Source organism: Myxine glutinosa, chromosome 1 (genome assembly GCF_964187855.1).
Source record: "Myxine glutinosa chromosome 1, kmMyxGlut1.1, whole genome shotgun sequence".
Taxonomy (NCBI): Eukaryota; Metazoa; Chordata; class Myxini; order Myxiniformes; family Myxinidae; genus Myxine; species Myxine glutinosa.
The window spans coordinates 249,973,732-249,988,578 of record NC_136261.1 but is presented as its reverse complement, the minus strand read 5'-3'; the positions used below and the strand labels follow the sequence as shown (position 1 = coordinate 249,988,578).

Here is a 14,847-nt window from a genome sequence, read left to right as displayed (position 1 = left end):
AGGCCGCGTCCAGGATGCCCGGGCATGTCCAGACTCGCCTTTCCAGGGCTCGCCCAGAGCGTCCGGGCATGCCCGCTCTCGCCTTTCCAGGGCTCGCCCAGAGCGCTCGGGCACGCCCAGCCTCGACTTGCCAGGCTACGCCCAGGACGCCCGGGCATGTCCAGACTCGCCTTTCCAGGACTCACCCTTGACACCCGGGCATGCCCGGTCTCGGTTTTCCCGGGCAAACGCCCCGGCATAAATGTGTATATATATTGCTGCCCGATAAACGGGCTTGTCAGAATACCGGAGCTGTTTTGTTTCAATAAAGCAACTCGGACGAATTCCGTCTTTGGTCGCGTCAATTCTTTCGACTCGCGTTGGAGCGCAGCTCCTTCAGTATATTGTTTTTCCGATTTCAGCTATAGCCTCCAGCATTTTCAGGTTTGGACTCCCGCATAACGTTATTTTCCCGGGTGCCGCACAAACGGCTGCACCGATCGGACTCGGTGACGTCGAACAAAGACCTTTTATAAGGACATGGGTTGACTCCCTGCTTGAGAGAATGCCAACCCCCTCACCGCCTTCACGGTCTTCTCTCCAACTCACAATCCCACGAGATATGCGCAAAGGACGACCCAAAACCAATTATCTTCTTTTAATTTGTATATAGACATCATTAAAAGTAAATAATGACCTCAGCCAAAGTACAAACGACGTGAGTATAATCTCTACAAGAGAGAATGCCACATAGCTATTTGGGCAGTGTATAAGCCAACAGATCGCTGTGTCCATCAATCTTGCCAAGGCCGTAACACCTATCGGCTCAAAATCCTTTTATCTGTTGACTTGGTAGTTTTTACAATGAAGTGAAACATTAACAATGTTGTTAAAAGTTTATTTTGTGATTAATTTGTGGGACCGTGGTGATTGGAATTATGTTGTTTGGAATGAAAAAAGAGTTATCGGCTTCAAGTAAATGACGACATGCCATGATGGTTTCTATTTTCTGAACGTGAACTTCGCGGATCGCCATTTGCAGATTTGCCACAGACCCACGATTGATGTTTCTACAGGTGAACATACCCGTTTGTTTGCGAACGGGTACATTTTTCATGGAAGTCCTTCACGAACTTGCTGTCCATGTCTGACGTGCGACTGAGGGTGCTACAGGAACGTGGTATTTATTGGTTTCATGCTTTAGCATTCGCCGTATCTGCATTGCCTGTTTGTTTCTGGCCTCTCACCCGTGCATATCACGGGTATCTCACTAGTATGTAAACCATGAGACTCGATATCTTGCCGATAGATATGTGCGGAGCGCACACCAGAGTTCATGGCGCACGTGTAGCCTACCAGGGCATTTGGCACGGTGCGTGGAGAAGATTAACGTTGGTTAATGGGATTCGGTGCCTTCAACGATGAAGAGTTAAACCACCCAATGTAACCATTGCTAAGAAACTGCTTCGGCAGTGCTAGCACTGTGTGGCAGAGTATGATGCCATATATAATCTTAATATTGAAGGAGCTGGGGCTCCCACGTCGATCAGAAGAATGGACGCGACAAAAAGCTGGAATTCATCTGAGTTGCTTTATTGAAATCAAACACTCAGGCACTCTGAAAACCCGTTTATCGGTCAGCAATATATATCTATTAACCCAGGGGGTTTGCCCAGGCCCGGCGCCAGGGGGCGTGGCCCAGCGTCCTGGCTGCGGCCTGGCAAGTTGAGGGCGAGCCTGCCCGGGCATGCCCGGGCATGCCCGGGCGTCCCGACCGAGGCCTGGCAAGTTGAGCGCGGGCCTGCCCGGGCGTCCTGGACGAGCCCGGCATGGTGATCGCTCCGCGTCCTTGATAGGTGCAAGGCGATTGTGAAACCCCAGCGGCAGCCGCTACACACGTCCCCCCAGAATCGACTTGCACCGGCAGGGTCAACTTGAGGGGGGTCCTGATGACCCGGCCGAAGCGACCCCTGGCGGGTCGTGGGAGGGGGTCCGGTGAGGTGGTGGGCGGTCGAGTGGGGGGCCCCGTGGACGGGGGGCGGCCTCGCCGCGGCGGAAGGGCCACCCGTGGTGGGTGGTCGACGTCCACGTGCGCCGGCTTGAGGCGGTCCACTGCAATCCGGTCCGACCTGCCGCCGATGTCGATGACGAACGACTTGTCGTCCCGTCGCAGCACCCGGAAGGGCCCGTCGTACGGCGGCTGGAGTGGCCACCGATGTGCGTCGTGACGCACAAAAACATACTCCGCTGTGCGGAGTGCTGGGGGGACGTAGGACCGGGGGTCACCGTGGTGGGATGTCGGCACGGGGGCAAACCGTCGGGTGGCCTCCTGGAGGTCTGAGCGCTGGTGAGCTGCGGACCAGGGACTGGTAGCGTCGGGCACGAATTCGCCCGGGACGCGTAGCACCTGGCCATAGACCAGCTCGGCGGTGGATGCCTGGAGGTCCTCCTTGGGGGCCGTGCGAAGGCCCAAAAGGACCCACGGCAGCCGGTCGGCCCAACCGCCGTCTTGAAGGCCGGCCATGAGCGCGGCCTTCATGGAGCGGTGGAATCGCTCGCACAACCCGTTTGCTTGGGGGTGGTAGGCCGTAGTACGGTGGAGCTTGACCCCCAGGTTGCGGGCGACCGTGCCCCACAGCTCGGAGGTGAACTGTGGTCCGCGGTCTGACGAGATGTCCGCCGGTGCGCCGAAGCGGGCGACCCAGGTGGCGATGAAAGCCTGCGCCACGTCGGCGGTGGTGGTGGAGACGAGGGGAACGGCCTCCGGCCACCTGGTGGTCCTGTCCACCATGGTGAGCAGGTGTGTGAACCCCCGTGACGGGGGGAGGGGGCCCACCAGATCCACGTTGACGTGGTCGAAACGTCGTTCGGGCACGGTGAAAGGTGCCAGCGGGGCCTGGGTGTGTCGGTGGACCTTGGCCCGTTGGCAGGCCGTGCAGGCGCTGGTCCAATCGCGGACGTCCCGACGAAGGCCGTGCCAGACGAAACGCGCCGACACCAGCTTCTGGGAAGCTTTCCGGCCCGGGTGGGAAAGGCCGTGGAGGGAGGCGAAGATGCGGCGTTGCCAGGTGACGGGCACGATGGGGCGAGGCTGGCCTTGGGAGACGTCGCAGAGCAGGACAGTGTCCGCGCAGGGGATGTCGGCCAGGCGGAGGCCCGTGTCCGCCGCCCGGAGGGCTTGCACCGTGGTGTCGGTGGTTTGGTCCGCCGCCATAAGCGCAAAATCCACGCCCAGGTGGACCGCGTTCGCGCTGGCCCGGGACAGACAGTCGGCCACGGCGTTGTTTTTGCCGGCGACGTGCCGGATGTCCGTGGTAAACTCCGACACGGCGGAGAGGTGGCGCTGTTGGCGGGCCGACCATGGCTCCGTGACCTTGGCCATGGCGTAAATCAACGGCTTGTGGTCGACGAACGCCGTGAAAGGTCGGCCCTCCAGGAGGTGGCGGAAATGGCGGACGGCCAGGTGTAGACCGAGGAGCTCCCGGTCAAACGTGCTGTATTTGAGCTCGTTCGGCCGGAGCTGCCGGCTGAAAAAAGCGAGTGGCTGCCAAACCCCGTTCACCCTTTGCTCATGGACGGCGCCCACCGCGTAGTCGGAGGCATCCGTGGTGAGGGCGATGGGAGCGTTGAGCACCGGGTGAGCGAGCAGTGTTGCGTCGGCGAGGGCCCGCTTTGAGCTTTGGAAGGCCGCATCCATTGCTGCGGACCAGACGATGTCGTGCTTGGCCGGCTTGCCTCGGAGGGCTTCATAGAGGGGCCGCATGAGGTGAGCAGCGCGGGGCACGAAGCGGTGATAAAAATTCACCATTCCCAGGAATTCCTGCAGGGCCTTTATGGTGCGGGGATGCGGGAACGTGGTGATGGCCTCGACCTTGGTTGGCAGCGGCACGGCCCCGTTCTTGGTGATGTGGTGGCCCAAAAAATCAACGGCCGTCGTGCCGAAGTGGCATTTGGCCGGGTTGACGATGAGGCCGTGCTCGCTGAGGCGCTCGAACAGTGTTCGGAGGTGGAGGAGGTGCTCGGCCCGGGACGTGCTGGCGACGAGGATGTCGTCCAGGTAAACGAAAAGGAACGGCAGGTCACGCAGCACGCCGTCCATCAAGCGCTGGAACGCCTGAGCCGCGTTCTTGAGACCAAACGGCATCCGCAAGAATTCGAATAAGCCGAACGGCGTGATGACTGCCGTTTTAGGGACGTCGGCCGCCCTGACAGGTACCTGGTGATATCCCCGTATGAGATCAATTTTCGAAAAAATGACCCGTCCCGCCAGACGGGCGGAGAAGTCTTGGATATGCGGGATCGGGTACCTGTCGGGGGTGGTAGCGTCATTCAGACGGCGGTAGTCGCCACACGGGCGCCATCCACCCCCCGGCTTTGGCACGATGTGCAGTGGCGAGGCCCACGCGCTATCGGAGCGCCGCACGATGCCGAGGTGCTCCAACGCGTCGAATTCGGCCTTCGCTACGGCGAGCTTGGCTGGGTCGAGGCGGCGGGCCCTGGCGTAGACCGGCGGGCCCGTGGTTGGTATGTGGTGCTCGATCCCATGCCGTACTGCGACGGCCGAAAACGTCGGCCGCGTGAGGGCCGGGAACTCCGTGAGCAGGCGAGCAAACTCGTTCGCCGCCGGGACGGTGCATGCCAGCTCGGTCGGCGCGGAGCTGCTCAATGTGCATACCAGGGAGCTGAAGGTTTCAGCGTTGATTAAACGACGCCGTTGGACGTCCACCAGCAGTCCGTGTGCGCAGAGGAAGTCGGCGCCTAGCAGAGCCACGGGCACGTTGGCGGTTACAAACGTCCAAGCAAAGCGTTGGCCGCCGAAGCAGAGGGTGACGTTGCGCGGGCCGAAGGTGCGGATAGTCGATCCGTTGGCCGCAACTAAGGAGGGGCCGCAAACCGCGGATTGCCTGTCCTGGTCAGAGGCGGGTATGACACTCAGTTGGGCGCCGGTGTCGCACAGGAAGCGCCGTCCGGACGCTGTATCCGTGATGAACAGTAAGTTGCCCGTATGGCCGGCGCTCATGGCTGGTAATGAACGCCGGCCCGGCCGTTTCCCGGCCTGCCGAAGGTGCACGGGGGTCGGCATGTCCGGGCCTTTTGTCCGAACCTGGCATGATAGTAACACCACGCTTGGTCGGGTGGAGGTGGTCGGCACGGTAGAGCGGCCGCCAATTGCGTCGGCAGTTCGGCCGTCGACCGTGCCGGGTGCTCGGGCGCCATGGTTGTTGCGTCGGACGGCGGTGGGTCCCATGTCGCCGCTGCGATGCGCCGTCCTGCAGCGGAGATCTTGTCGGCTTCTCTGGCAAGGGCCCGGGGATCTGTGATCGTCGTGCTTGCCAGGGCGAGGCGTACCGGGTTAGGCAGCTGACGGAGGAACAGCTCCCGGAACAGGAATGCCGGAGAGTGCTCGCCGAGCAGTGAAAGCATGTAGTCCATTCGCTCGGAAGGGCGCGTGTCGCCGAGCTCAGGCAGTTCGAGCAGGCGCCGTGCGCGTTCCGCCGATGGGAGGGCGAAAGCATCGAGGAGAAGCTGCTTAATCGCGCCGTATTTGTCAGCGGCTGGCGGGCTTTCGAGGAGGCTCAGGGCACGGGCTGCGGTAGCCGACCCGAGCGCAGCTACCACATGGTGGAAGCGGGTGTCGTCGGCCGTGATGCCTCGCAGGGCGAACAGGGACTCCGCCTGTGCGAACCAAACCGCAGCGTGAGCCTCCCAGAAGGTAGGCAGTTTAAGGGCGACTGCCGTGTCCATGTCGATAGGTCACCAATGAAGGAGCTGGGGCTCCCACGTCGATCAGAAGAATGGACGCGACAAAAAGCTGGAATTCATCTGAGTTGCTTTATTGAAATCAAACACTCAGGCACTCTGAAAACCCGTTTATCGGTCAGCAATATATATCTATTAACCCAGGGGGTTTGCCCAGGCCCGGCGCCAGGGGGCGTGGCCCAGCGTCCTGGCTGCGGCCTGGCAAGTTGAGGGCGAGCCTGCCCGGGCATGCCCGGGCATGCCCGGGCGTCCCGACCGAGGCCTGGCAAGTTGAGCGCGGGCCTGCCCGGGCGTCCTGGACGAGCCCGGCATGGTGATCGCTCCGCGTCCTTGATAGGTGCAAGGCGATTGTGAAACCCCAGCGGCAGCCGCTACAATATATTGAATCATAAAAAGACTTGTACTAAGGTCGTATTATGGAGCACTCACTGGCGAGGTAGTTGGAGAGTGAGCAGGTCGGAACCTGTGGTGCGGTCCAATTGTCCAAATCGTCATAGTGGGTCGGGATGACCATGCATGCCCTTCTACTTCGTGCGCCCATCTGTGTTTATGTCGCATTTGGTGTTGTCGCTTCTCCCACCCCTTAACCCAGATCCCCAGTCTCAGCGATCCACTCGCTTGCTTTCATGAACGGGGATCTGTCCCATTATCTACCTGTAATAATTGATATATACTTTTACATACATATGTACTTTTAATCCCTGCTAAAAATGTTCTATAGAATATCTAAAGGAACCAATAGACTTCTATAGAAATCTCTATGGAACAATTTATTTCTATAGAACAGCACCGTAGTTCTACAGGACAAAAATGGCGTTCTATAGGACAGAAACGGTGTTCTATAGAAGAGGACTCTGTTCTATAGGACAGAAATGTTGTTTATAGGACAACACTCCTGTTCTATCGGACAGCAATGGTGGTCTATAAAATGGTGTTCTATAAAAGAGGACTCCTGTTCTATAGATTAAAATTCTTCAAGAAAGAGTTTGTATCCTATAGAATCAGATTGAAATTCTACAGAAAATAAAGTCATTACATTTGTACAGAAATCTCAATTTCTAAAGAGTTACCATGTGTATTGTCATATGACTTCTTGTACATATGGGTTTTCTAGTTCACAAAAGTGACTTTTATAGGCATATTGATACACACTTGATGACTTTGTTTGGAAAGGTGATGGCTCGTTTTTAACATTAGATGGCTCGTTTAGATGGTTCGTTTAGATGGCTCGGTGATGGTTTGATGGCTCGTGGCATTTTTCCGGGCTCAGATGGCCGAGCTCGAACTGCCAGCATTCAAGTTCGTGGCAAGAACTATGTTCGACCACTTGCTAAATAGATCCGGCTTTCGAAGCTTGAGGATGATGGGTGAGGGATGAATGGACTGAAAGACTTTCCATTTTTTATAAATTTATTCCACAAATGGGGGAGGGGGGGGGGTGGCTGTTAGAAAGTCTCTGATACTATGCGTACGATATACGTGAATGGTTCCTCCTTTGCTTATGAATGTTTTCTTGCAATATGTTGATGCCATGTTGGTGTAGTGCGAGCCTGTAATTCTTTCTTTTTTATTTTATGATTTGCACCGGAAAGGGAGGAGACTTACTGCTTCTTGCTGATGGCTCGTGTGAGGGAGTTGATTGCTGCCATCGTTGCCTTGTTTCATTAAATGTGCCAAAAGGGAGTTTAGTGTCTCGTCCTGTCCGAACCGTTTGATCACGGCCCCTTTCCTAGATTCATTGTTCTGTGGCGGACACGAAAGCACTGACGTGGTGACATCACCCCGCACACCAAGTGGGGGTGGGCTACGCCCGGGAGAGAGGCGTGGCCTCACGATATACACGGGGCGCGCAGCCCTGAGCAGCTCAGTGTTACAGTGAGCTCTTGAATAAAGACTCTTACAAATTACCGCGTTGTCCGCTTCCTCCTTGCTTACAAGCAGCGCGCGTAACACCGCGCTTTACTGGTGACCTCGACGTTGGATCTGCCGTAGCGATCCTTCCAAACACGACGCCATTGCCATGGCCAACAACGCGATGTCGGTTAAACTTCCCGAATTTTGGGAGGCCCAGGCCGAAGTTTGGTTCGTCCAAGCCGAAGCCCAGTTTCAGCTTCGGCGCCTCACCAGCGACGACACGTGCTACTGCCACGCCGTCGCCTCCCTCGGGCCCGGCACGGCCGCTCGAGTTGTGTCCGTCCTTCGCCACCCACCGGACGGCCACAAGTACGAGGCACTCAAGCGGCTGCTCCTAGCTACGTTCGGCCTCATGGAGGACGTACGGGCCGACCGCCTCCTGGATCTCCCTGAGCTCGGCGACACGCGCCCGTCGGTCCGAATGGACCATATGCTGTCGCTGTTGGGCGACGAAGCCCCTGGTTCTCTATTCCGGGCGCTTTTCCGTCGCCAACTTCCAGCACAGGTACGCCTCGCGTTGGCCGGGACCGTGCTAACGGAACCCCGAGCATTGGCCGCCGAGGCGGACAGGTACTTTGCGGCCGTCACGGACCTCGAGGCTGATGCTGCTGATGATGCTGATCCACAGCATCAGCTTATACAGCATACGCAGCATGCTGATACGCACCTCGTGACCGCCGCCACGCCCCGCCCACCGCCGCGGTGATAACTGCCACCGCGGGGAAAACCGCCGGCTCCACCGGCCTGGCGGAGCCAGCCGCACTCCTCCAGCTCCACCACCTGGTGCTGGTTCCACGCCAAGTTCGGCCACGAGGCTCGACAGTGTCATCCGCCATGCTCCTTCAACAGGTCGGGAAACGCCCGGGCCGGCGCTCGATAGTGGCAATGAGCGCCGGCCGTTCGAGCAGCCTGCTGTTCATAACGGACACCTTATCCGGGCGCCATTACCTGTGCGACACGGGAGCGCAGGTGAGTGTCGTTCCTGCCGGTACGTCGGACAAGCACGCCACGGGCGGGGGCCCCACGCTGCTTGCCGCGAATGGGACGCCCATCCGTACGTACGGAAAACGCTGCCTCTCTCTGCGGTTCGGAGGGCAGGTTTTCCGATGGTCGTTCGTCACCACCGACGTGCCCATGGCATTGCTTGGCGCAGACTTCCTGTGCGCCAATGGGCTCCTGGTCGACGTAAAGCACAGACGTCTTGTCCAGGCCGAGATGTTCAGCTCGCTCGCTTGTGCGCTGCCCAGCTCGTCGAGCAGCTCACTGAGCGGCTCACTGAGCGGCTTGCCAAGCGGCTTGCTGAACGGTTCGGTTCCGGCCACGTTGATCTGTACGCTTCCGGCAGCGGACGAATTCACCCGCCTCCTCGCCGGTTTCCCGGCCCTCACGCAGCCCACCTTCTCGGTGGGGGCCGTCAAGCACGGGGTGGCCCATCACATCCCCACCGTCGGGCCACCGGTCTACGCCCGGGCACGCCGCCTCGATCCGATGAAGCTGGCGGGAGCAAAAGCGGGTTTCGCTACCCTGGAGCGACTCAGCATCGTTCGGCGCTCGGAGAGTGCTTGGGCGTCGCCGCTGCACATCGTGCCGAAGCCCGGCAGGGGATGGCGACCGTGCGGGGACTATCGCCGTCTCAATGACACCACCACCCCCGACCGCTACCCCGTCCCCCACATTCAGGACTTTTCCGCCCATTTGGCGGGCATGTCCTTCTTCTCGAAGGTGTACCTCATACGCGGCTACCATCAGGTCCCCGTCAGGCCGGAGGACGTCCCAAAGACGGCGGTCATCACGCTGTTTGGACTCTTCGAATTCCTGCGGATGCCCTTCGGTCTGAAGAATGCGGCTCAGGCATTCCAGCGGCTGATGGACAGCGTCCTGCGCGACTTGGATTTTGTATACGTCTACCTGGACGATATCCTCGTCGCCATCACGTCCCGCGAAGAGCACCTACACCACCTCCGCACGCTCTTCGAACGCCTGGGCCAGCATGGCCTGATTGTGAACCCCGCAAAGTGCCGGTTCGGCGTCGCCGAAATCGATTTTCTGAGGCACCGCATCACCAGGCACGGAGCCGTCCCCCTGCCGGCCAAGGTGGAGGCAGTGAAGGGGTTTCCGTGCCCCCGCACGATCAGGGGGCTTCAGGAGTTCCTGGGCATGGTGAACTTTTACCATCGGTTCCTGCCCCGTATCGCCCAGGTCCTGCACCCCCTGCACGAAGCTCTCCGAGGTAAGCCGGGCAAAGGCGACGTTACCTGGACCAAGCAGATGGACACGGCGTTCATGGGCGCGAAGCTCGCCTTGGCTAACGCCACCATCCTCGCGCACCCGGCGCCCGATGCACCGATCGCCCTCCACCACTGACGCCTCGGACTACGCGGTGGGCGCGGTGCACGAGCAATGGGTGCGTGGAGCTTGGCAACCGCTGGCGTTCTTTAGCCGGCAGCTTCGCCCGCCCGAACGCCGTTACAGTACCTTCGACCGCGAGTTGCTCGGGCTTCACTTGGCAGTCAGGCACTTCCGCCATCTGCTCGAGGGCCGTGCGTTCACGGCCTTCGTCGACCACAAGCCGCTGATCTTCGCGATGGGCAAGGTCACCGAGCCGTGGTCGGCCCGGCAGCAGCGTCACCTCTCGGCCGTGTCCGAGTACACGACGGATATCCGGCACGTTTGCGGGGAAGGACAACCCGGTGGCGGATTGCCTTTCCCGGGCCGTCGCCCACGCAGTCCACCTCGGCATCGACTATGCCCGAATGGCAGCGGACCAGGCCACTGACTCCGACGTCCAGGCCTTGCGGACCGCCGTCACGGGCCTCCGCGTCACTGAGGTGCCGTTCGACGGCGCGGGCGCGGCCCTCTTGTGCGACGTCTCCCTCGGGCAGCATCGCCCCATTGTGCCCGCGGGCTGGCAGCGCCAGGTGTTTGACGCCATCCACGGCCTGTCCCACCCGGGTGCGAGGGCCTCCCAAAGGTTGATCGCCGACAAATTCGTCTGGCATGGCCTCCGGAAGGCCGTCCGTGGCTGGGCCAGGACGTGCCTCGCGTGCCAGCGCGCCAAGGTGCACCGGCACACCCAGGCCCCGTTGGCCCCGTTTACGGTGCCGGAACGCCGGTTTGACCACGTCCACGTGGACCTCGTGGGACCTCTGCCCCCCTCGCGGGGTTTCACCCACATCCTCACCATGGTGGACCGCACCACCCGGTGGCCGGAGGCCGTGCCCTTGGCGTCGACGACGGCGGCGGACGTCGCGCAGGCTTTCATTGCCACCTGGGTCGCCCGGTTCGGCGCCCCCTCAGACATCTCGTCCGACCGCGGCCCCCAGTTCACCTCGGAGCTCTGGGGGGCGGTCGCGCAGGGGCTCGGGGTCTGGCTGCACCGAACCACGGCCTACCACCCCCAGGCTAACGGCCTGTGTGAGCGATTTCACCGCTCATTGAAGGCCGCGCTCCGGGCCACCGTCCGCGACGGCGGCTGGGTCGACAAGCTCCACTGGGTCCTGCTGGGCCTCCGGACGGCGCCCAAGGAGGACCTGCGCGCATCCGCGGCGGAGTTGGTCTTCGGGCAACCGCTGCGGGTGCCGGGCGAGTTCCTCCCCGACTCCACGGCACCATGGTCCGCGGCACAGCAGCGCTCCGCTCTGCAGAAGACCGCCCAGAGGTTCGCCCCGGTGCCAACGGCACGCCACGGGCATCCACCGACGCACGTCGCCCCGGAGCTTCGCACGGCGGAGTACGTCTTCGTCCGCCACGAAGCCCACCGGACACCACTGCGGCCCCCGTATGACGGGCCTTTCCGCGTGCTGGAGACCGGGGTGAAGCACTTCACCCTGGACATTGGCGGTACTCCTGACCGCGTTTCTGTGGACCGCCTCAAGCCGGCCCACCTTGACGTGGACCATCCACCGCCAGTGGCCCAACCCCCGCGTCGGGGTCGCCCCCCTGCGGGTGGACCCCCGGCACCGCCCAGCCCCGCCGCCACGCCGCCCCCCGGTCCTGCACCCATCCCAGGGGTAGCCGGAGGCATCCCAGATGGCATCCCTGCATCCCAGACGCCGCCAGTCGCCAGGGGGCGCTTCGGCCGGGTCATCCGTTTGCCCCGCAAACTGACCCTTCAGGTGCGAAGGGATTCTGGGGGGGCGCGTGTGGCGGACACGAAAGCACTGACGTGGTGACATCACCCCGCACACCAAGTGGGGGTGGGCCACGCCCGGGAGAGAGGCGTGGCCTCACGATATACATGGGGCGCGCAGCCCTGAGCAGCTGTGTTACAGTGAGCTCTTGAATAAAGACTCTTACAAATTACCGCGTTGTCCGCTTCCTCCTTGCTTACAAGCAGCGCGCGTAACACCGCGCTTTAGTTCTCTATTTATATCCTCCGTGCTAGCTAGCCTTTACCGTGGGATTCCCGAAGAAACCGTGTAAAAGTGTCCTGATCAAAATTCAAAGTATTTAATCTCTAGTAGTCTATGCACTTTTGTCCTCTAGAAAAGTTATTTAGAACAGTATTCTATAGAAAACAGTTCTAAAGGGTTCTATAGAAATTAATTCTATAGGATTTTCTGCCTTTCTATAGAAGCCATTCGATAGGGTTCTATTTAAACAGGTCTATAGGATTCTAAAGAACGATCCTATAGGATTCTATAGAAACCGCTCTATAAGATTGTATAGAAAGTGCTCTTCAGGATTCTATAGAAAACATGTTCTATACTATGTATAGAAAACATGTTCTATACAGGGGTTCCCTAACTGGGGTGCATGAACCCCCAGGGGGTGCGTGAGTCCATCCCAGGGGGTTCATGAGACATTTCTGAAAGTCAAAACTAGAGTACTTTTTGTTGAAATAAAATCTGATATATCATATAATTTATATCAACATCATATATTTTTTATTTTTTTTCACAGATTCAGACCGCGATCCATGATGTCTAAGAAGCGCAAATACGATGATTCATACATCAAGTGGGGGTTCATGAAGTTTGTGGAGAAGGATGGGACTGAACGTCCGCAATGCGTTCTGTGTTACAAAGTGCTGGCGGAGGCGTCGATGAAGCCATCGAAGCTAAAAGCCCACCTCGCCAGCACCCATCCGACTCATCAGAACGACTCTGAAGACGTGTTCCGAAGCAAGAAAGCTCGCTTCATGGCGAATGGTAGCTTGACTCGGCACGTGTTCCAACCGTCGACGAAGCCTATCCTTGAAGCCTCCTACGAAGTAGCGCTCCTCATTGTAAAAGACAAAAAGGCTCATACGATTGGCGAAACGCTTGTAAAGCCCTGCACCGTGGTGATGGCGAACTTGGTTTGCGGACCCGAGGAGGCCAAGAAACTCAAGAGTGTTCCCCTGTGCAACAACACCATCAAGCGCAGAATTGAAGACATGTCAAAGGATATTGTGGCTCAGGTCACACAAGAACTCCGGGAATCGCGCTGCCGTTTCAGCTTGCAACTCGACGAATCCACTGACATAGCGAACTGCAGTCAATTGCTGGTTTTTGCATGCTACTTGGCGGGATTTGCTGTGAAGGAAGAGTTCCTGTTCTGTTCTCCTCTCAAAACAACAACCAAATCGGTGGACATTATGAATATCGTGAACCATTTCATTGAAGAAAACGGCATCGAGTGGACGAAGCTCGGATCGTTGTGTACGGATGGGGCCCCGGCGATGATGGGAAAGCGATCCGGGTTCGTTGCACTGGTGAAAGACAAGTGCCCCGACGTCATCGTGACACACTGTGTGCTCCCTCGCCACGCCCTTGTGACCAAGACGCTCCCCAAGGAGCTCGGTGATGTAATGGCTATCGTTGTCACAGCAGTGAACTTCATCCGCGCTCGGGCTCTCAACCACCGCCTCTTCCAGGTCTTCTGTGAAGACATCGGTGCTGCATACACTCATCTTCTGTACTACACCGAGGTGCGTTGGCTATCCCGGGGCCAAATTCTGAACTGCGTCCTCCAGCTGCGTCAGGAGATTGAAATTTTCCTGCGTGAGAAAGGCAACGACTTGGCGGACTACTTCGGCGACCCTGTCTTCGTCGCGAGGCTTGCGTACATCAGTGACATTTTCGGGCACCTTAACGCTCTCAACATATCACTTCAAGGGAGCAGCCTCACGATCGTCGAAGCAGCGGAACGGATCAACTCGCTTCGAGAAAAGCTGCAGCTTTGGAGCAACCGCGTGGAGAAGCGGTCATTCGTCAACTTCCCGGAGCTTGCTCAAATCCTCGCGGATGACGACGCTCAGAATGATTTCTGCTCCACGCTTGTCGTCGACATCAAGGGTCATCTGAAGTCTCTGTCTGACAGTTTTGATGGATACTTTCCGAATCTGTCGGTCGATCCGTGGATACAAGATCCTTTCACGATTCTAATTGACGACATCGACGACGACAACGAGCTCAAGGATGATCTGATCGAGCTGAAGGCCTCTGGCCGCCTGAAAATGCAGTTCTCCACCGTCGCCAGTCCCTCGGAGTTTTGGGCAAGCAACTACGAGGCCTTCCCCAATCTAGCGGCGAAAGCGCTCTGAATGACACTGCCTTTCGTCACGACCTACCTCTGCGAAGCCGGGTTCTCCGCGTTGGTCGTCATGAAAACAAAGCTGCGGGCACGCCTTGATGTCGGCCCCGACATGAGGGTGGCCCTCTCCAAGACAGCTCCGAGGATCAAACGCCTCGTGGAGGAAAAACAGGAGCATCCGTCTCATCGTGTGTGATGGGTGATCGATGCGTGATACAATTCGTGATCTGATCTTGAAGTTTCCGAATAAATATTTGTTCATCTCTTGTTTTTTTTCATTACAATATTACACTATGAACTTGATCTTTTACGAAGCACTGTTATGCGTATTATAGTATAATAATAACTCAGATCGTGTCTCGAAAGGTTGGGGGTTCGTGGACACCTCTGACATCCACAGGGGGTTTGTGGGGGGATAAAGTTAGGGAAACACTGTTCTATAGGAAAGTTGTTCTATAGAAACGGTCCTAGAGTTCAATAGAAACTCTATTGAGTATTGGACTGTTCTATAGGGTGTCTATAAGACTTCTAGAGAAACATTTTTATGGAATCTCGAAAGTGAAGCACAGTGTTACGCGCGCTGCTTGTAAGCAAGGAGGAAGCGGACAATGCGGTAAGTTGAAAGAGTCTTTATTCAAGAGCTCCACTGTAACACTGGAGCGTTCCGGGCTGCGCGCC

At 58.2% G+C, this 14,847-nt stretch overlaps 1 protein-coding gene across 2 annotated transcripts; it reads left to right on the top strand.

Annotated features, from left to right (window-relative positions):
- Nucleotides 1–942: 942 nt before the first annotated feature.
- On the top strand, nt 943–14,435 carry LOC137419388 (protein FAM200C-like). Of its 2 annotated transcripts, none has more exons than XM_068105463.2 (2): nt 943–1,055; nt 12,556–14,435. In XM_068105463.2, exon 2 carries the CDS (start codon nt 12,572–12,574, stop codon nt 14,177–14,179), a length of 1,608 nt encoding a protein of 535 aa, XP_067961564.2. In that variant the 5' UTR covers nt 943–1,055; nt 12,556–12,571; the 3' UTR covers nt 14,180–14,435. The 2 variants fall into 2 exon arrangements, with proteins under 2 accessions (XP_067961564.2, XP_078627116.1); XM_078770990.1 differs by having other exon boundaries at nt 967–1,159.
- Nucleotides 14,436–14,847: the final 412 nt, after the last annotated feature.